Genomic DNA, 23739 nt, shown 5'->3' with positions numbered 1-23739 from the left:
ACCAAACAAAGAACTACTAAAGTAGCTATTCCTAAGTCCAAGATTTTTAATTTTCATCCCATTTTATAATTTGTATAAATTGTCAGCTAATAAGAAATCATAATTCAACTCCGAATGATTTCTTCATCGTCCTTGCTTGCAGCAATAGTTATTTTTTCTCAAGGCCACGAAATCATTCTTTAACGTACCGTGAGAAAAATTGTCGCCGAGGCCGCTTGCGGCGGAGGCAGAACAATCTCGAGGATGTTAAATTATTTTTTTAAATCGAATTTTTTGTTTCAAAATGTCAAAGTGTCAACGTATTGGTCAACAGTTGTTTGAAATAGAAGCTTTTGTATCGTAAAAAATCTGCTTACACAAAGAAACACGAAATTAGTTGTTTATTACAAATTCGCGTTTGTGTTGACCCGAGCTTTCAAACAAGATATCAAATGTCAAAGTTAAGTGACTTTTCTCTAATAAAAGCGGTATTATTTTACGCACACAACAGCAAATAAAGTAACACCTCCCAGCGTAATATATTATGTTTACGGGGAAGTTTTGTGTGGGATTCGTTTTGTTCGAGTGAAAGTAGATGAACTGTAAAGTACGAGGTGGTGGTTTGGACTGAATGAATTTATATTAATAAAACAAGCATCCTTCGAATAAATGGTCAGTGGAATCGATAGTGATTTGATATGATGATGACGTCTGAATAAAGCACAGCGTTCGCGAACAACCTTACCGGATGGCTTCGATCATCTGCAAGCCCATGTTGACACAGTTGTAGGCGTGATTGGGTCGGGAAACCGGCAACCCGGACACGCAGTAATAGCAGTCGCCCAGTATTTTGATCCGCATGCATTGGTTGTCCTGAAAATAAATCAAATGAATTATTAACAACACATTCAACGAGATAATTGGGTTTTTAATAAGTCCTGCTGTGGAATGTGAAGTTTGCACAATAATGTAGTGGTACGCCTGGTGTATAAAATTTTATGTGCGTCTGCACGGAAAGTCCAACTAATCTGGGACTCGGCTTCGCCTCGTGCCTGAAACCTAGTTTTCGTGCGGTAAAATACCCCTATCGTACTCTAATGTAAATAACTACTGCTAAATCTTGCAATTTGTAAAAAGATATTCTTTATTAATAATAAAATTGCCAAATTACTTGTTAACAAAATTGGCGGATGCGCCGGGAAAATATTTTTTGTACTCATAGCCTTGAAAGCGACGCTTCCAACATCCAACGCTCATTCAGCAACGAGTGTTTCCCGATTGACTCGAATGCAAAAATTGCAAAAAAACACTGACCCTTTAAGGCATTCAAAAAAAATCGGTCTTGATAATAATAGCATTTGGTTCATAAAATACAACTTCTCTGGATTTTCCTCCATTAAACATTAGGGAAATATTTATAATCGCGAAAATTCCTACAAAATTCACAAATTATTGCAAAAATTGAAATGTCAAGTGAAGCAATTGTTTCTAATAACCAAAGGTCACTGCCTACTTGGTTTTATGTTCGTTTATGTCTAATGTATTAAAACAAAAAAATGTAATTTAATTTTCGTACAAAAATATTGTACAAACCACTTGCGTGAAGACATCTTCCCCTCATTCGCGCATTAATTAAAGGCACTCGCTCCTTCGTCGCTCGTGTTTTGAAAAATGCGCTCATGCGGGAACATCGTCTTCCCGCACTTAGTTCGTAAATAACTATTAAGAAACGTTTTAACATATTAGTTGTCCAATCAGCCAGTTCAGATTTCCACAACGAATTTTCTACATTACATTGTTACAAACAGACATAAAAACTCTCTCTGCCTCTGTCTTAAAGACTAACCCTGAAATTTGTCTCTGTAGAGAAATGGCAAAAATGCCGAGAAAATTTTTATTAAATATCTCGACATCTTTATTACTAGAACAGTCACATCCGAAATCTGCATTGTAGATTTTGTCACAAGGAATCAAACAAAGACAACCACAGTTTATACCCCTGAAATAAATTTTCGAACGGCGGTATTATTGCTCGTAAAATGGCGGGTGCGCCAGGAAAATCTTTCAATAAAATTTAAAATCTTTATTGTCTAACGAGCTTCATAAATCTTCCGGTAGGAGTTCGAAACCTGCCTCTTCACCCCACGTACAGTCAAGTTTTACCGCCCTCACGATAAACCCAATTAAAAAATTACGAAACGTCAGGGTTGATATAAGGCTTCACATGTGTGCAATCAATTTTCCAGTATTACTAAATCGATTTTGAGCAAAAAAAAATGTTTTTCGTACCCGCTTATAATTCACAATTAATTCAAAGAACACATTTATGAAATTCGCATCACAAGATTATTCCAATTTTAGCATTAACACCGAAATATGTATTACCAAGATTTTCATCTACAGTGTCATAAATACCTCATTGTTGGTAAACAACCAACAAGCATCTGTTGAGAACTTTTCTAGTAATTCTTAAATTCCTAAAAGGTACCATAAATAACCCATGTCAACCTCTTTTGTGGAAGTAACTGCCCAATTTAATAATAAATCATAGCTAAATTTGACATTTTAATATCAAATTCCATTTATTTCAAAACTGGTGATTTTTCATGATTTCAATGACACCAAATTGTTCCTAAATGTTTGAAAGGACTCGGTGAAAAACTGTTGGGTGATTCAAAATGATTGTGGATAAGTATGGCAACTATGTACGAAAATGTATGTGGAAACTGTGTGAGTGGGGTAGAGTTGACATTTGTATGACATTTCATAAGCGTGCATTTGATTTTTTTATATCATTGCACATTGATTTGACAGTTTTCAAAATTGCGCGACTATGAACTGTCAAAGAAATGTCAACTCTCACCTACCCACATAGTTGTCACATAAATTTTCGTACATAGTTGCCATACTTATCCACAATCATTTTGAATCGCCCAATATGGCAGCGGTTATTGAATGAAAACAAAATATTTACCTGCTTCATTAAAAAAAAATGAAATTTTTACAGAATGTTCTACAACGATACACAATCATTCCTGAATTTGTTAACAATTTTAAATCGATTAGAAGTGGGTGTTTTCGATCGGGCGGTAAAACTTGACTCACCCTGTACATTTTTTTTTCTCTGCGAAAAGATGGTTAACCGGATAAAAATTTCTTCCTTAAACAATTTAAACCTTGTTGAACACTCAGCTGCCTTTTATAAACTTAGTCTTAACAAATCCAGTAAAAAAACTATAATTTTGCAACTTCTCTGTCAATGGTGGTCAACAAATTATTGTTAACAAAAATGGTGGATGCGCCAAGACAACTTTTGTAAAATATTCTGTGTCGTTACAACTTGAAGAAGCAAACATGTTATGTGAAAAAGTGGTAAATATTTGTAAAACCTTCAGAATCAGGATTTCAGTTTCTCGTTCTTGACTGACATCTAAATTAGTTCGGAATTGTGGAATGGGTGTTGCGAGGGCCTTTTGTTGGTCCTTTTAGCGTTAAAACCTCGAGAATCCTGTGACACGTTATTTGACAGATCTGTGACAGCGACAGTGTCACAATCCGAAAAATGCAACTTCACGAAAATTCGCAGTGAACTCTCGAATGGCCCTCTCCACCTTCGAATTACTCCTTCTGACATTCGGAATCTGCGCCAGCGTCCACATTATCGCATATCTGATCCAGCCGGCTGAATGTGCTCCGGATGGCGACTGCAGAGAGATAATGAACGAAATAGTCCGCCACAAATTTTTCCACGACAACTCCATCTTGCGGGACCACAAGACCCCCTACTTCCACTGAGACGCGGCGGCGAAATGTAATTTCAATAATTTGTTAAATAAACACTGGATTTTAATCGTTTATTGATGTTGAGTGCGACCCAGTTCGAGTTGATTGAATCCATTTTGTGCGGCGATTTTTAGACCAATCATAATTAAAGAGCGTCCACAGTATGGAAACGAGCCATCCAGTCAGTCGGGTAAATTGCAAAAATCTAGTTATTCCGGTTCGACAGGATTATCTCGACCCATCAGGATAATAACTATTTGCTTTGAATTTTGAAAAATCGCAGCCTCTGCAGGATATGACGCTTCAAAGCTCGGGAGCTTTCGCGACGGCGTGCTTCAAGAAATAATCTCCAAAATGGATTAAACAACGAAACGATACACTAAAATGATTGAATTTGCGTTGCATAATTTCAATTAAGTGGCCCCAAAGTGACGTCGTCTGAAGCATTCGAAGGGTCTCACTTGGTAGACTTTCAAAGCGATCAGTTATTAAATTAAAATTTGAAAAAGCGTTCGTTTAAACTTTTGGAATTTTGCGACTTTGTCGATCAATCAGCACCGCTTTAGCGTGCTTTTGTGGTGGCTTAAGTCTGAATTTGGAATTCCCCGAAAGTGGGGAGCTTTCGGCGGATCGCCCACGAGCTTGCACAAATTGGTAGCAACGTGATAATGAAATCAACGGTGCTTTTATTTTATGGCATTAATAACGTCGTTATTAGATGCATCCATAAAACGAGTTGGTCTTTTTATTGCATGTTTCAACGTAATTCAATTTTTATAAGCTCCACTAAGCTTAATAACTAAGTCGGAAAAAATCCGCGTGGGATTTGATAACGATCTAGATAAGAGCGGACACGGTTACGGTTGTAAACATGAGGAGCGTTCTGTGCAGTTTATGGCAAGTCGAAGGGAAAATCTAAGAGGTGATCTGTGGCTTTCACGTTCGCTCCATTTGAATATTGGTTCTTTCAGTGTTCTTTGCTCGTTTCGTACGGAGCTTTGATTTTCAGCGAACATTTCTTTTATCTCGTTGACTGAAATGAACATTTTACACGTAATTCATCTCTTCCTGATTTTTCATACGGTTGAAAATTCTTACAAAAAAACCCAAAACAAAATCGGTAAAACTATTTTCTTCTCTTTCTATAAAGGACATTTTACTCGAATCCCTTCACAATTGGATAATTTTAATATCGGTAGCTAATTTTATATTTTTCTCCACAAGTTCTTCTTTTTCCTCTCGACCTTGTGCTTTTAACATAGAATTTATTCTATCTTTTTCAGGTACAGTTTTTTTTTCAATTATTCCATTCAACAGTAAGCTTTCATTTGCTTTTGTAATTTCTTTCTCTTTTGGTTGTTTTCTATTATTCTATTTTTCAACCTGCAAGCTTCTTCCTGAAAAATGCGTTAGCAAAAGATACCTTTATACCGTGTCTTCAAATAAATTCGGAATTAGAGTAAGCTGTGATTTATATATTTTATCTAGAAACGGTTGATAATAGACGGTTTAACACGTGTATAGTCCAATTTTTACCCTTTTGAGGTGACGTCACGATTTCCTTCCTCGCTTTCTCTTTATTGAAACGACAGAAACAGAAAAAAACAAAAAAAAAGGCACGTTTATTTATTGATGGTCACTTTGAGGTTATTTTATGCTCCTGCCAATTTGACAATTTCTTTCACTTATTACATTGATTACAAACATAACCTTTCGAAGCAATTGTCAACAAATTTGACACATTTATAGTTATTTATGATCAATTCAAATTTGTTTCTGATCCTAGCTCAAACATACGTAATGTTACTAGATAATGACGTCATCGCAAAAGGGTAAAAAATGGACTATACTGTGCTGTCCAAGGTCATTGCTGTGCCTTTAAAAATTGCATGTTACCAACTTCATAATAAAATCACAGCCAACTCTAGTTCTGAATCTATTTGAAGGCACGGTATTACCTAAAATCTATTTTATTGAAAACATACATACAGGGTGACTTTAAAAGTTGTGCAGATATTTTAACCAGTGGTAGAACTCCACAATAGGTAACGATTGAACCAATAATGTCTTATTCAAATGTTGATATGTTTCGAGGAAAAATGACTAAAAGGTTTTTAAAAAAATGGGTCAAAAAAAATTATAGTAGATTTTTGTTGTTGTCATTTAATTCAAAATTAAATCACTTTCTTAACCTCAATTTAAATCACAAATGGCTTTCACCAACCCGGAGAAAACGATGTAGTTTTGATCTATGGCGAACCCTGCGGACATTCAGAGCTAATGCGGCAAATCCACGGTGAGAGGTTTCCTCAAATGATACTCCCCAATGCACGATCCTTTGTAAACGTTGTGCAACATCTTCGCGATGTCGGGTGTTTCGAAATTAATAAGCGCGACCTTGGCCGCCAACGAGGAAATCGCGTTTGAGTTGCAAAAGAAGAAATTCTTCACAAAATTGAAAACTAGCCACGAACAACTCGGCGTCTTGCAAATCACATGGAGTTTGTCAGTTTGCGAGTTCAAAACGTTGCTCAGGAAATTCGTCAAAACAGGGGCAATAATTTTGAGCAACTTCTTTGATGTTTTATTTTATGCTTTTAATCACAATTACAGTCCTTTTACTTTGTTGTTTAAGCCTTTGCTTGTTTTCTGAATAAGTTGTAGTCACTATTTTATCGTTACTTTACACATTTTATCAAAACTTCATGATGAAACTCAAAAAACCAAACATAACCTCGAATGACAGAAAAACTTGACACTTTGGGTTGGTCGTACGTCAAAACTGCCCGCCAAATTTAAAATTTTTCAGGGGTTTCCAAACAAACTGATTCCTTTAATTTTCTCGGATTTTCTTGTAAACTATTTACATTTTGTAAAAGGCAAATTGGATTGTTTTGCCTTCTTTTAACACGTACTACGTCAAGTTAAATATCTGCACAACTTTCAAAATCAGACTGTATATTCTATTGTACTTCTTTTTTGTTACCATGCCGATTGCAACTAATTTATGACCAATAAACATTTACATATCTTCAATAAAAATCCTTATTTATCTACTTACTTTCAAAATTTCAGAGTTATTTAAATGATTATTTTTAGTTTTCGGTTTTAATATCTTAACTCTTTTTATTTTTTCATTTCCTTTTCTTTCTAACATACTTCGAATTTTATTTTTCCATCTTTTTAAATGATAATGCTGATTTAATTTCCAATCAGTATTCATAAATACATAGGTAAATTATTAATTTTCACTAATGTGTTTTTTTTTCATCTTTTTCAGTGTTTCATTTCATTGAATATACGATTTCATATTTTTCTTTAGTTATTTTTTAGTTCTTCTCATACGTTTTCCTTCTTTTAAATGTAAGAAAATATTGCCGATATTTCACTATTAAACAATTTTTCTCTTCTGTTTCCTGATCTTGTTTTTGTTTCATTTGTGATATTATTATATTGTTTAGAAATTATTTTTACTAAATTTAAGACTGAATTCCATTTTCTTTTTTTTTCAACATTTTTATTTTATCTTTTTTCATTATCATATTTTTTAATTCTTCTTCTTTAGTATTTAGTTACCACATCTTCTTTAATTTTCATTTTTTAAGTTTTCAATTTCTTTTTTCTATTTTCTTTAAGCACATATAGGTACAGTTGATGGCAAAAAAACGGGATATGAAAATTTTCCTAATGTAAATTTGGTTTTGTCTATTTGTCAATTAATTGTCTACCTGACAAAACCTATCAAATAATAATTTTTAAAAATTGAATTTTGACCATAATTCTAACCTAGGTAGGTATAGTAAATTCAAAAAACTCCTGGACTGTCAAAATAAAATTTTAAATAAACGGCTTGTTTTGTTAGTTAACAAATTTGTTTCTCGCACCAATAGAACCACCCTAGTTCATTTTGAATTTTTCATTTTAACTTTTTCACAAAATATACTTAAAAAATTTTGCAATTTACTTGACAATGTCAATTTAAACAAATGAATACATTTATGTAGTTTGAAAAATCAAAAAATCATAGATACCAACCGGGCAATATAATATAAATAACTGGTGATTTAACCAACCTAACAACTGCAATTTTGATTTTGACAGTCCAGATGTTTTTTGAATGTGCTTTATCTCTCACAAGAAGGTTTCATATTATGGAAAAATTGTAAAAATGTGTCAATTTTATTCTTACAATTTCCACATTTTTTTGCAACCAACTGTACATTCAGTGTTTTAATGTCCATATTTCCTTTTTTTATTTTGATATGCAATTATAGTCTGTCTCAATTCTAAATTTCCACTACCTGTTGAATTATGTTGGCAAAATAAAAATATTTCTAAACTGGGGATTGTTATAACCAAAGTTGGCAATATAATTATTTTATAAACATAACTCGAAACCAACGTAATTTACTTGACGCTAAAATGAAAAATGCTCTAGTAAAATGTTTCGAAGAGATAAAGAGGTTAGCACATTCTTTTCCTTTATTGTAAAAACGGAAATTGACCGACAGAATGATAACCTCACAAATACAAGATGACGCATTTTTCACCAAACAGTGTTGCCGGTTGTATTTCTAACGTAGAATGCAGTGTTTTAGAATTGAGACAGAGTATACCTTACATATTTTTTGTTTTCTTTCTCTGTTCTCAATTATTGGATAATTTTGATATTCGCAACTAATTTTATATTTTTCCTTATTTACCTTAAGTTTCATTTTTTTAACATACAGTTTATTATACTTTTTTAAATGCAATTATAGCTTTAGTTTTTCTTTAATTTATTCTAACAATAATGTTTGTGTTTTTTCGTTTTTGAATTTTTTTTTTTTGTTGTTTTCTATTTCTCAAATTTTTCTTGTAGTATATCTGGTAGATCTATATCTCTGTTTTTATGTTTACATTCACTAATTATTTGTTGTTATTTTTTTTTTCTATTTAACACAAACATATTAACTTTCATTAATATATTTCTCTCCATTCATAAATATTTTCTAGAATAATTTCTCCACCTATTTATTTCCATTTTTTAACAATTTCTTACTCACAATGACTTTATTTTTCTCAGTGTAACTTTTGTCCCATTAAATACTATTTTCTATTTTTCAAAACTTTATTTCTCTACACTAATCCTTGGCCGAAAATGTCCTGTTAGCACTCTTGCCTCCCTTATTAAAATATACGAGTAAATTCCACTGTACAGTGCCTGATATCATTTACGAGTACGAACCTTTTCTACATCTGTTCAAGATTTATCGAGGGCACAAAAACTTTTCTAATTTGTGAACCTAAAACTTCCCCCATTTTCCAGGGCATAATTTTCACCAAATCTACAATAATTTCGCTTCCATACCCTTCCAGCCAATTTTCTATGTACACATCAAGTCATTACAACCCCAATCCTTTTTTGTCTTGTTCGCAACCAGACAACACTAACGCGAAACAACCCTCCCTCACACAGGTACATATTTACCCTTGTTGAGACGTATCCCTCCACCTAGGGAACACAATCGTTTTTCAGTGGGACGTTATTTGTTGCGGGCGCATTTTTCCCGGACAAACTCGCCCGGAAAAAATGTAAAGTCAACAGGATAACCCTTACGTAAACAGTCTATCTGGATATTGCAGCTCGTAAACGTGCTGAATAAATACTGCTAGTCCTGTTTGACTTTATAATTTGACTACGGCAACGTGCAGCTAGCCACCGACATTATCCGGACACACTATACTCCGGGGACTTCGTATAAGTAATTTGCATACAAACATACACGCCAGAACAGTTTTCACGGCAAGATTCAGTCGCGACGCCGCCCCCATTGTTCCCCTAATGGGAAAACTTCCCATGAAAAGCTCCTCAGGCGGTTGTCTTCTTCGCACAATTGCCGCAACTCGTACGAGACGCGACTTTTAAAGAAAACAAAGCGTTTAATAACTTATAGTCCTCTTCAATTAGTTTACAAGAAGCTCCAAGTGTTCTTGTAAAACTCTACAGTGTGACCGTCGTACAATGAAGACGCGTGTCGAGTGAACTTGAAAACTTTTCCGACCAAAACTTTTTAACTCAACGATTTAGTCCAGCACGACTAAAATACAATTAATTTTTTTTTTGTGAAACATCTGGCAAAGAAACTCTTTAGCAATTTGAGCATCTTTGTCTGGTTCGTTAATTAATTTGACTCCAATCCTTGGAGGACTAATCTGAGTGGGATCCTCTTACTTGCGCTATTTGGTCGAAACGTCCGAACAGCTCGTTCAGGGTCTTGACCAGATCCGACGCCGATAATTGCTCGGACAAGGGGGTGAAATTGACGATGTCCGCGTACAGGATCGAAACGTTGTTGTGGCGTTGGACGTACATCTCGTGGAAACTTCTGTTCGACTGCTCGTTGCACGCGTCAGCCATCTTCAGCATGATGCTCCGCTTCACCTGCAAATTGACAATTAAATTGTTGGTTTATTTGGAGCTCGACTAAATTAAAAACGAAACGTACGAGCGTGTTTTTCAAGTTTATTTGCACTTGCGACGAGCATTTTTCTGAATAACGAGAGGGAAATAGAATTTCCGGAAGGGATTTGTTAACAAATTCTTCCTGAGTAAAATAGTCTTCGCAAAGGACTGTGGCGCAATATTTTGGATTAAAAATTACAAGAAAAGATATTATTGAATATGATTAAAGTGTGTTGAATCTTAAATTTGTACAGTGTGGAATAAAATGATTTTCATATAGTTTGTTTTGGAATTTTTGCACATGTAAATATTCCAGGACCGCTCTACTTTTTTTTGAAGTGCCGAACTATTAGTTCTGTCAATAAATGTCATCAACCCAATTGACAATTGTTACAATTTACAAAATTGAATTAACAAACCCTGGTGGCCACTTTCAACACTAGCTGTGACTTGCTTTTGTTAGCTCCTTTTTAATTTCAATCTCAACTTTGCATCCTTTCGCAATAAATCACATTTGGAATTTAGATATACAGGGTGTCTCAGCTAAGACTTTCGAGGCTAATAACTCAGTTATTTTCCACCGGATTTTTGTGAAATTTAAAATGCAGATATTTTAGACGGTGAAGAATAAAATCCCATTAATGCAATCACCCAAGTCTTAAAAACGTAATTTTTACATGCCTTTTTAAAATGTTGAATCAATTAAGATTTACATAAAAAATTGATCGTCAATAAAAAATGCTATAGGGAAAAACTCGTCCTTGAAAGACGTCTGGTTTGCAAGAAAAAAGCAAAAAATTGTGTTAAACGCGGCTGCAAATGCAAAAACGTAGACTCGTATGAAACAAACGCGCAATTTTGCAGAATTTTGGTCATCCCTTTTCGCAGAAGCGCAGGTGACATATTTGACGTTTATCTTGCTAACCTTACAAACACTTACAAAGTTAAAGACAACATTTGGACGTAATTTATTATACTGGATGCTTTAATTCTTCCATAAAGTACTAAAACACGATCGGGATATTTTAGCAAGGTAATTTAGTTCACGTGCGCTTCCTGTGTCTTCAAATAAATTGTCGACTCTCTTAACCTTACATTTTGTAAAGCCTACATTTGGATAGTGTTCCATGAGAAAACGAACTGTGTCATTGAAGTTCTTACGACACTCTCCATAGGCAATTTTTTTTTCCTTTTTCAACAATATTGAAATTTCTGCCGCTGTAGTCTATTTTTAGAGTATTTTCAATAAATTTTCACAATTTGACGATTCTAATAAAGCGCGCCCAATTTTTATAAACTTTAAAGGGTGTACAAAATGTTGCTTGGCAATTAATCATCAATTGTTTCAAAAGGTAACTGCTCAAATACCTTCAAATTTTATATTAAATTGTTAACGACAAAATCTAATCTTTTCGTTGAATCAGACAAGTGATTTACTTAATTGTTTGTGTGGACCCCTATTTTTTAATGTTTAACAATCTAATAATAATCGCGCATAATTTTCGATAAAGGAAACATGTGTTAAAATTACATTTTTTAACTTGAAGTAATTTTATTATTACTAGTTGAACCTTCGCGGTCTAAAATATATGGATTTTAAATTTCATAAAAATCCGTTGGCAAATAACCGAGATATTAAGCTCGAAAGTCTTTGCTGAGACACCCTGTATATTTTGAGATTAGACTTTTTTTTTGTAGAGGGGCATTTCGTATTTTTACAAGGGTAATGCAAAGGTAACTAGATGAAAATCATTTTACTCCACACTGTAGTTTCCTGGATTTATTTTTGCTAATTCTTTGCTATCTATTTGTTGACGTGGGGAAAGTTAATTGCAAAGTCAAAATATGGAAATGGTGGATGCGCCGGGAAACATAATTATGTACATAATTTTAAAAAGTATAACGTTCTGCGAGCTAAATAATATTAAGCAGAAGAAAAGAAAATGAAACAACAAATTAAAATTACTAAATTAGTGGATGTGACAAGGAAATGATTGCATTAAATATTAATAAACATTTCTGCCATCTGGAGGGTCACATTACAATTAGAGACTGTAATATAAATTACTAAGAATCTAAAGGAGATAACCGCGAGAATTCATTTCTGACAGTAAAGCTGAAAGGTGCAAATTAAAGAATTGCGAAATGGTGGATGCGCCGGGAAACATCGTGATGAAATATTTTAATATTTCTGTTGTTTGACAAGGTAGATTTTTAAATTGTGTCTGGTGTATTTTAATCAAGCAAAAAAATTGCATTTGATAATAAATTTTTAAAATGTGAAAATTTCAAATTAAAAATCGCGGGCTCGTCCACAAATATTTTTTCTAAACGTGTTTTCAATTAATTATGAAAGCTCAGATGAAGTAAACGTCAATTTTAGAATGAACTTACAACTGTTACAAATGCAACGTTGGATAAAAATAAAAAGAGAAAGTTGCTGATGGCATAAAAGATGAATGTGATGTCAGAAAATATTTAATTAGAGTGTATCGATTGTTAGTAAGTTATATAATCGCAAAAAAGCGTGTTTATAGAATTTGATATCGCAAAGTAAATGGAAAGAACGTGATCTCTTTCTCTCTGATAGTAAACAAACATACTAATTTTCAAGATTGGAAAAATGGTGGAGGCGCCAGGATATAATAGAAGTTAATAATTTATTACATACATTTTTTTGTTTATGGAGTCTGAGAATATTTAAAAATGTACTTTTTAGCCACCCTTAATGACAACGATAATTTTACGCGCTCACAAGCGGACGAAAAGTAACGCTTTTTCGGACGCTAACCGTTGCGCCTTCTGTTGGTCTTTTTGGTAAGCTAGCAACGAAACCGACAAAACCGATAATTGTCCTGTCACCATAAATTATGTAAATAAGTAATTGTATTAATAAATTTATCTATTTGAAAAAGGTAAATATAAAATAAATTTATAATTTTATCCAATGATTTCTTTTGCTTTGTAGTTCCTCCGGTCGCCTAGGAAATTTAATGTGTTAAGCCTCGGCTGCGCCTCGGCCAGAAAACTAAGACTCGGAGGCCTTTTGGCCTATTAAATCATAAGACTACAAAATAAATCGTTTTATTCAAGTTTTTTCTTCCATTCACCTGTCTGTCTTGTCTGTTTTTACCTAAAACAGACAAGTTTAAGACATCCCTCAAGTTAACATGATTGTGTCTGCTCACTTGCAGCAGAATACGTTGAGATACAATAATACAGGGTGTTATTGAAAGTTGTACAGATATTTTAACCACGAGCTACTGGCTTCATGTAGAACTCGGAAAAATATTTAAAAAATTCTATGTCAAAAAATAAAATGACATTTATTTTTTGAGATACAATTTTTTTAAATTGCTTTTAGTTTTTTACCTTTTCAACCTCGTAGATAAAATTTCGGCACATTTTAAAAATACACCCTGTATATCATGTTTTATAAAATGTACGCCAATGCGAAGTAACATATAGGAAATATGCTTGAAAACAAGGAAACCGCATTGGTGTTCGTTTTGTAAAATATGATATACAGGGCGTATTTTTAAAATGTGCCGAAATTTTACCTACGAGGTTGTTTGACAACGTAGAAAACTAAAAGCAATTAAAAAAAATTGTAGCTCAAAAAATAAATGTCATTTTATTTTTTGACATAGAATTTTTTAGATATTTTTTCCGAGTTCTACATGAAGCCAGTAGCTCGTGGTTAAAATATCTGTACAACTTTCAATAACACCCTGTATGTCTAGAACAGACTGTGCGAGTGCTCGTCTGTTTGTGTATTTTGACGGTCGATCGTCCTCCAATATAATTTAGAAAAACATATTTTTTTCCAATTAATTAAAAAATGTATTCCATACAAAAATGCTGTAAGCTCCGAGCGCTTCAATTTCAAAGCGAGAAAACCGTCCATTTTAAAATATCAAAGAGCAAACATTAATAAAAACAGAGAATAGCAACCAACCCGTTTGAAAAATGAAATTTAAAACATTCATGCGAGCATATTTATGTACGTCTGTCTTGCGAAGACCTCGAGAAGCCGTCGCTCTCATAAAGCTCGCAAGAGCGACGTTTCGGGCCACCGTTTAATAAATTAAAAGGAGCCGACAGGACTCTTTCTAAAAACCCCACATTAAACCGGATCATATCCATCGAATTGAAATTTTTAATTTCCACCTCCTTCGCCCAGATTAACCATATAATTTCGTCGTTCTGTCCGCAAACTTCTCCGTCGTCTTTTAAACGCGATTTTGATTGGTCGTCGACCGAAATTAATTTCTGGTCGGTTTCCGATCGGAACCGTTTTATTAAAAGTGGTCCTTTGATGTCGGGACTGACCTCTGCGGCGATGTAGGCTGGGATGACGCTCAGCAGGAGCTGCTCCTGTTGCTCCTTTTCGCACTCGAGCTTCACGCGGGACTCGATGCAGGTGCGGGTGCCGACGAAGGTGCGTCTGTGGGCCCCTTCGGTCATGTGGCGGTAGTAGAGGCCGGTGCAGCTCGCCGCCACCAACAGCACCCCCTCCGGGATCAGCTGCAACGACAGATTTTCCACTCAGGGGAATTTTCCAAAAATAAGTTTGAGATTGTTGCGAGTGATAAACTTAACGTTTTGTGGATACATTATTAATTTTATCGACATTAACTGGTTTACTAAGTGAATTAAACAGATTCAACTTAATTCTCGTAAAAATGAAAATATAATGGTGTAATTAATGAATAACTTATGTTGTTCCTTGAGGTCTTCGAAATTACTTTGATTATTATTCTAACATCTCGAAGTTTTTGAAACAAAAAATAAATAGTAAGAAGGTTAATGTGCGATTAAATCTAACCTAGAAAAAATATGTAGATGTATTTTAACCGGACTTGAAACACTTCAAATCCTAGGAGTTGAAATGTCCACAGGCGGCTCGACCGGGTCAAATGTAAGGTCATTTGAGGCATTTCTCACGATTTATTTATCAATAATTACACGAAATATTTAATAATTAAATTATGTCTATTAATAAAAGCCTCTAAAAGAGCCAAATAACGAAATTATTATCCATTATTTAACCGGTGCCACTGTGGTGTAACACGAGTCGCCCATGTGCACGGAGGACGGATGTCAAAATAAATTAGTTCATGTCCGATTTTTTTTGTGATCCGCTTGAAGATAAAATGGTATATATCATTCAGAATAGAAAGTCTTTTTGTGCTTCGCCCAGTTGCGACCTCGACTTCGTCTCGGTCTCAATCTCTGGACTTGGCCCAAAAAGACTCACTTCTGCTCTTAATAATATACCATTATTTTAAACGTTACACGTTCATTTTAAACTGTAGAGAAACGGTTAATCGTTCAGTGTAGTAAACGCAAATTGTAAAAACGATCTAAATATAGAGGAAACTCTCGCCTACCGATAGTAATTAATGACGTCGTACATTAAAAAATCATTTATAATCGTTACTTGACAGCATGGTAATTGATAAAGTACAAAAGAGGCAACTTATTATGAATGAAAACATTTGTTAATTTTACGAGCTCTTGTTTGGGATGCCGTCTAAACACAACGTTGCTAAGCAACCACTTCAAATAATTGCCGCAGAAATTCTCCGACTTCCTTCAGCTTTTTCGTTATTACTCGGCTCTCTAACAAGATGGTGGAATAGTTTGTCTAGCAAAACCAAAGGTGAAAAACACTCTAACTATTAGTGAAAAGCCCATCAAAATATTTTCAGTAGTTTTTTATTTATAAGCCAACAAGTAATGCGTACATGGTTACAAATTTTGTCGTTTATAATGTTAACATTTTAAAAATTAATCTAATGTCAATTTCGATCTCTAATGCAGTTTTGGAAAAATCTCTGTAATCTCTTGAAGCGATTTTTTGAATCCTGGTTATTTTAATAATCCTGGAAAAAAATCATGTGAGTTTTAGCAGACTTCATTCTTTTCATGATATCAAAAGGAATTTGATGTTTAATAATAATACTTTTAGAGAGATCACCGTAATAACAATTTTACAACGGAACAAAATCTATATTTAGAGCTCACTCAGCTAAAAATAATCCAACTATCAATACTGCACCATTATTATTCACTTCGAATTACTAAAACTGATATCCAAAATATTAATATTAACATTACATTATAAACATAATTTGATAAACATCAGCCTACATCAGCTATACATTTTTTTTTACATTTGATGGTGAAGCGTGCAAGTTTATAAATTTTACATATAATGAACTAATTGACTGAAAATATTAATTACATTTTCCTAACAAAGTTTGATAAATTATTCGCTTCTGCAGCTCGGTTTGTTACTCGTTTTTTCAGCTGCAGATAAAACACGTCTCATCAAAGTCGCCTCTGGCATATTTCTTTTGCGATTTTATCTGACAGATGTCACACTTTTACTGTCAAATGGCAACTAATGATTTAAAAATGGCTAAAAAACCTATTTTGCTCTCTGCGTACATCACAACAATTAAATTAGAAGATAAAAGAGAAATTGTGATCAATTAAATAAAAATCTCAAATGATAATGAACTAGTATGAGGCAATCTACGAGTCGTGTTTTGTTTTTAATGTCAACCAAAAGTAAACTTCTTAAATTCAACCTTATCATCATGGAACCATAAGAGTTGTGAAGTCGAGGTCGCAACTGGGAGAAGCACAAAAAGACCTACCCTGAATGATATCTGAATCTCTGAATTATATCTTCAAACGGATCACAAAAAAAAAACGGACATGAACTCATTTATTTTCTTTTGCTTCAGTTCCAGTAAAATGACAATTTTCAAACGCACAATCTACGGAAGTCTAAAGTTTACTTTTTAACGTTGAACGGCCACTTCAACCGTTTCTATAGAGATACACAAAGGCGCGATTTTTGACTGCTTGAAATAAATTAATAAACTATATTTAAAAATGAATTTAGTTTAATTTGTACGCGTGACAATTTTTACGACGTAATTTTCCCGTGATGGTTATTTTTATCTGATTTTATTCCCGATCAGCCGTTAAAAATAGTGGGTGTTTTTTACTTTCGTAGGATTCACTAGAGTGACCCTTTAACGGTGCGACGTGGGAGGTGCTCACTCACTCACCTGTAGGTAATGAGGGTATTTGTCGTCATTGATCCTGTCGGCGATGGACAGGGCCATGTAGGCCACCGTGACGATGGCGGCCAACGCAAGGGCCACTGCCCTCGAGAGGGGCAGCATGGTGTGGATGGCCAGCAGAAGGGCGAACAAGGGAAGAGGAGCGTGACGCTGGCCCAGCAGGAGCATCGAAGTGGTCACGATCCCCGTTATCAGCAAGGACGAGACCAGGACCCAGGCCTCCGACTCCAGGATAAAGGGGAACTGTGACGCCAGCAGGATCGAAAATAGAGCGAACGTCAACACGGACATCGCCACAATCGGCAGCAGGCTCTCCTCCACGTCCTGAAATTAATTCCACGATTAAATCCTCCTTCGAGCTTTTGTACATTTTTCGGCATTTGCGATTCAATTCGGGGTGAAATTTGTAGGGACGCACCCTCGGGCGATTAGGTGCTTAGTAATATGCTTAATAAAGGGTTGGCCTCTAAATTACCCTTCATAATTTAACCCAGGTCTAAACGTTCCACCTTTCTCGCCCAAGTTTCCAACTAACTCAATTAACGGGATTCACTGAGAGACAAAGAAGTCGACGAAACAATGTCCACTCCGTGAAAAAAATTTCTTTGTGCCAAAAAATTGTGACAAAAGGGCGGAAATCATTTTTCATCGAGTCCTATTCAAACCGGGACCATCTAAAAATCCCACAAAATGCAAACAATGTAAATAGAACAATCTCTCCCTCATTGTTTAAACAACAGAAAACCGTTTGTTATGAGGTTATCGTTTAATTAATACTGGAGGTTTCGTAAAGAGGGTGGCACAATCTCGTTTATCCTTAACTGGGCGATTACACCAAATTTACTTAATTAAATCCTGAATTTATTATTTCTGGTGTGACCCTTAAAGGCCAAATTATTTAAAACTGTCCGGATCAAGATCCCCACCGCACGCCCTTCTCACCCGTCACCACCCCTTGTAAAGATGGTTGTTTGCCCTAATCCGCTTACTCAGCACCAAAACGGGATCGATTCCGCACCATCACGACACTTACAAATACACCGCAGTCCTATTATTTAATCTGCACCTTTTTACGCCGCCCCCGGAAGACGCAATCCGGAGGTGGCGGAACGTTTCCGCAACGCGTACGCTCCCCTGGTTTAATTATGGAATAACTCTATGAAATCGTGAGCACAGGTAAATGCGAATATCGTAATGATGAGGTTTGGGATTATTTCGTTAGGTCGGCTGGTTCGCAAGTTGCTTTATTAACGTGTAATCCCATGTTTGCCTTGGGATAAATATGAAACATTAATTTCGGTGTAGTTTAAGTAGCACAAAATGTCGAAAAGGGGATATCAAGCAGGCGGCAAACGAAATGTGGCGCAGTGAGCCGCCATTAATCACACAACTGTCACTTGCAAATGTCATGGCGAAGCAATTTTTCTCGGCTAGGATGATCTAGGCGCAGAGCTCGTTTAGGCGACGATTATGGCGATGGGGAGGTGGCGGTGATTGAATTCGGGTCATTACAGGCGAGCGATCAAATTGCTTGGGTTGTTTGGTTTGGGAAAGAACGAGCGGGTGGATGGCCGCTCTCGCGTGACGAGGGGGCGAGATCTTGTAGAGTTATCTCTGCCACATGAAAACACCGTAGGGAGTTGTAAACCAACTCTCATAGAGAACTGGGAAAATATTTTTATAACGTTGTGAAAAGCTATGAAAAATTATGTTTCGTCTAAATATAAATTTACAAAAATCTCAAAAGCAATACCTACTTGGAACTTTTCATTTTTGGATAAATTGCAAAGATAAAAATCGTTTGAAATAAGCGGGTACGGCATCGAGGCCGGAGTTACCGATTTTATACTCATTTTTATATTCATTTATTATGCTGTAAGATCACTAGTTATTTTAATATTACCTTGTTGGTATCCATGATTTTTCAGTCTATTTGTTGTTGTTTAAATTTCACATAGGGCTAGTTTACAGAAGCGAAATTAAGTTAATCGTAATCAAATGCGAGATTAACTGAACACGTGATCAGATTGAACCAATCGAAGTTTCGGATTCAGGAGTTAATCGCGCATTAAAATTTAATTCGAATTAAATATTTAATTCTCTTTCTATAAACTGGCCCTTAGTCAAATAAATTACAAAATTAATTCTAGTTTGTCAGAATGTAAATTTCAAAATGAATTAGAGTTACTATAGTAAAAACGTTTTAGACGTGGATTGTCAAACTCAAGGTCGCTTATAACTTATGACTGAACTGTACGTTAGTGAGAAATCTGTCATAAATTCCAAATACCTTATTATAAGCACGCGTAGTTACTTTTCCTCGCAGTGCCAACTTAAGGACAAGTCCCCAATCCACATCTATAACGATCCGACTATATGTTTTATTTAGACTTTTCCGTCACTTTAGCATTTGTAACCTAACCTAAATTTATCTTATTACTAGATTTGACGTAAGTATGCTCTAGAGAAAAAATGTGTAACTAGGTACATACATATAGTCAAAACAAATACAGGGTGTCGCAAAATTAACGTATTCCAAGTCGGGGGTCTTGTAGGGAAAAATCTCAGGAATCTCGAAAAAATGAAATAAAAAATATAGGGGGGGTCTTTACAAAGATATATGGATCTGAAGGTTCAAACTTTTCGTTATGTTTTCTTCAAATAAAAAGTATAAATGGTTGACATTCATTTTGAAATATGGTGAGGATGATTATGTAAAATATGAAAATATAAATGAAAAGACCTTTCTTGAAAAAACAGCTTTATCTCGAAAAAATAAAAGTTTTATTTTTCCAATTTTTGTGCAAAAGGGAAGTACAACATAGCTAGAAAATTAATCAGGTAGGTACTTCTGAACAAATATTGGCAACTTTGATATTTTTTCAAAGTGACAGCAATTTTTTTTTTTTAAACATTTTTACTTGGTCAACAGGATGTCCCCTACTAAGCCCCGAACTCGGAATACGATAATTTTAAGACACCCTGTATATTATGTAAAATTTCGTTTTGACAGTTCTGATTTTTTTTTAATTTGCTGTGTCTTTCTTGTATTGACGAACTATAAATAGAAGTTAAATCTAAATTTAATTCTCTTTGTGATTGTTTAATGTTTGTGTGGTTGAAGATATAAATAATTCTGTATCGTCTGCATACGCTGGAATCGATGAAAACTTAACGACTTTGAATGTATCAGATCTTTAAATAAATGAAACTGCACAAGAATCGATTCTCAGCAGATGCAACAAACTAAAATCCGACATCTGCAGATACAGAACCTTCCAATTTTGAGATAAAACTGAACACAGAAACTCAAGTGTATTCAGATCGGGAGCGTCGGGGTGTTATTTTTATTTAACAATTGAAACATCTTGATCGTAACTTATCTTGTTCACTGTTTGATTTCTGATTTGATTTTTGAGTATTCATCTATTAAAAACTAGTAAAACTGACAACAATGCACTAGCCATTGACGCTATTTATAACCTCAAACTCAGAAAAACATAACCTAATTCAACTTTACTACCAAATTAAATGCAAAACAAGGTGATTGCGTTTTATATTTTTGTAGAGTTTAAAAAAACCATAGATCACGTTAAGTTCTCCATTGAGAGGAACCGAAGTGCAACTCCTCCATCTTGAGAAACTTCCACCACGACAAATAAATTAAATTAGCGATAAAAATCGAGAGATAAACGAGTCGCGTTGCTTTGTTCCAAAAAGTTTAAATTGCATCAGTTTCATTACATTAATTTGAAAAGTTTAGCTCTTAGCGATACTCCAAGAGGCAAACAATAAACATCAGTTTTTTTTTTTAATAATAATCCAGGGAGATTCTCTAAGGAGAGCTAGGAGCAGGAAGGGTTGCGGGGTCGTTTTGTTGCTGGAAACGAATGAGTTGCAAATTTATTCAAACAATCCTCTTGCACTGATGAAACATTAATTAAATTATATTCCACGGACCGAGCTGGCACAACACCTCCCGCTTAAATTAAGACTTGATTAAATGATCTTGGTCATTACATACTCGCCGGCTGGATCGAGACTTGTGCTTTGAACTTTCGTTGTTCTACCAAGAATTTACATTTACGAATTTACAAGAGGTTTACGATTGTTTGATTTATTTACGAGCGCGTTCTTTTCGACCTCTTTGTTGCCGGCCGTAATGAACGCGTAATTTTCCATTGCAATAAAGCAAATCTCCACGATTGACGGATTTCCAAATCCAATAACAAGCTCATTGCATCGGGAAAAAATTCTTTTCCGATAATTGTTCGCTCTCGACGGATCCGATTTGTTCGCAGAGATGAAAAATGTAAACGTCAGTTGATAATGGTTCAATTTGGGGCATGGGTCATTTGTGACCCATCAGTTAAAAAAATAAAACTGAACGTTTCAAACAACTTTATTTAGAAACATTCAAATTGTCATTTGGGGATGTTTCTTGAGTTTGAAATCCATAAAGTGAAATGTAGCTTTTTAGTGCTATATCTGATTAAAAACTTTTCACAACTTTCACAAAAAAATCTGTTAGTACTTTTGTTGTATAACAACCTCTTGTTAGTACATTATCATCACTCATCAGCCAAGATGATAGGTAGTATTAAAAGTTTTTACTCAGTGCCGCCAACCTAAAATCTTTCATTAAAAATTCCTGTTTCGATTTTCTTGCCAAGGCACACAAATGCCATTTTCAAGACTTTTGAGACGAATGAAACATTAGTATTTTCTAGACGAAAAAATATTTTTACAATAATCGGCCTCTACAGATTCGATTTGTTTCCAGAGATGAAGATTCAGCGGCGATTTGATGGTGTCAGAGGTAGATAAAATGGATACTGTACGAAAAAAAAAGTTGGGTCAATGATGGTGAAATTTGCGTCATGGGTCATTTGTGACCCGCTGGTGATAAGATGAAACTAAATCTATTGAAGATGTTTCACGACTTTGAGATCCATAAAGTTCAATTCCACCTATAGGAAATATGCTTTAAAACAAGGAAACCGCGTTGGTATACATTTTATAAAATATGTATGTTATACAGGGTGTATTTTTAAAATGTGCCGAAATTTTACCTACGAGGTTGTGGAACAACGTAGAAGACTAAAAGCCATTAAAAAAAATTGTAGCGCTCAAAAATTAAATGTCATTTTATTTTTTGACACAGAATTTTTTAAATATTTTTTCCGAGTTCTCCATGAAGCCTAGTAGCTCGTGGTTAAAATTTTGCCGCGCATTTCAGGGACACCTGTATTTAGCCTTAAATATGAATTTAAAAAATATTTTAATACCGTTGTACAGATGGGGAGAGAATGGAGAAAAATCAAGTATCTGAAAAAATTTAACGACCACTCAGAGGCATTGTCATGAAGATTTGGATAAAAAAACATCTTCAGGAATTTGTAGACATAAAAAACATAATAAAATTTAAAATATGGTAGAAACAAAATATTTTTTCTTGTTGGTTTTATTTTAACCGAAAACACCTCTGTTGTCGGATGTCGACACATTTGTTTTTTTTTTTTTTTTAACGTTACAAAACTCCGGAGTGAGCGAGTGAAATGTGACAAACGAGCGCCGAGAAAATCGAGTCCGAATAGCCCACAATATTTTACAATCATGTACCAATCAATAAAACATCCTGCGAGTCGACAATAGATTCTGGTCGAGTTCACCTAACCTAGATTACACCATAATTCACTCCAATTTATCTGCGAACTCAATTTTTATCCCTTGCCCGGAATTGATAAACCGCTCGAATTCCCAAGTTCAAAGCGACCAACCCCCGAGCTTTGACCGGCGCCACTCGCCATATCTTGCCCTGCACTACCTGAAGGATGCACGTGGTGACGAGGAGCACCGCGCTGGTGACCACGGCGACCGTCAAGCACGACAAGAAGAGGGCGTGCTTGAGGCGGATGCAGTACCTCTGGTAGAGCGTCTCCAGCTCCATTCCGTCCACTGCAACAAAAACTCGGTTAGTATCAGCTCGTGATCAACACGCAAGAACAAATTTTAATTAACATGGGCTTGGAGATTCTTTACGCGCCGAGGGCGAAGGCGACTCGCAAAAATTACGAAACCCAGAGATCAAAGAAAAATTACCAAAGCGGCCGCACGCGGGCTTTGCAGTTCATTTGGAAGCAGACGTCTGCTGCTCTTTAAGACGCGCCGCCCCCGGGCCTCGGTTCCGATTTGAATAAAAACTGGTCCCAAGTCAGAATATTACACGAGCTGGGGCTAAAGTCGTCGCTTGGAAGTGACATCAAGAATGAATTTAATTTGGGAGCGGTCACATAAACGGTTTTTGCGACTGTTATTTGATTAGACCGCCTTTGTGTGTCTGCGTTAAACGTGAAAAGATAGAATTTCTTTGGCGATTGTTTTTGCTGTGTCCAGAACAACTCATCTGTATTCGGTCTGTTTACTTTA

The 23739-nt window shown here is 35.1% G+C and overlaps 1 protein-coding gene across 6 annotated transcripts in view; it reads right to left on the bottom strand.

The window, feature by feature from the left end:
• LOC138122320 (adenylate cyclase type 2-like) overlaps positions 1 to 23739 on the bottom strand; it is an 82024-nt gene that overhangs the window by 22425 nt on the left and 35860 nt on the right. For 4 of the 6 annotated variants that reach the window (XM_069036526.1, XM_069036529.1, XM_069036527.1 and 1 more), the window contains exons 2-6: positions 23138 to 23268; positions 17296 to 17634; positions 14540 to 14734; positions 9977 to 10186; positions 725 to 852 (exon numbers count right to left, since the gene is read on the bottom strand). In XM_069036526.1, the coding sequence (XP_068892627.1) occupies positions 725 to 852; positions 9977 to 10186; positions 14540 to 14734; positions 17296 to 17634; positions 23138 to 23268 (1003 nt within the window). The remainder of the gene's footprint in view (positions 1 to 724; positions 853 to 9976; positions 10187 to 14539; positions 14735 to 17295; positions 17635 to 23137; positions 23269 to 23739) is intronic. The other 2 variants (XM_069036530.1, XM_069036531.1) reach the window with 2 other exon arrangements.

This window comes from Tenebrio molitor, chromosome 1 (assembly GCF_963966145.1).
Source record: "Tenebrio molitor chromosome 1, icTenMoli1.1, whole genome shotgun sequence".
In the NCBI taxonomy this organism is placed as follows: Eukaryota; Metazoa; Arthropoda; class Insecta; order Coleoptera; family Tenebrionidae; genus Tenebrio; species Tenebrio molitor.
The sequence above is the reverse complement of the archived record's forward strand: the minus strand, read 5'-3'. Positions and strand labels throughout refer to the sequence as shown.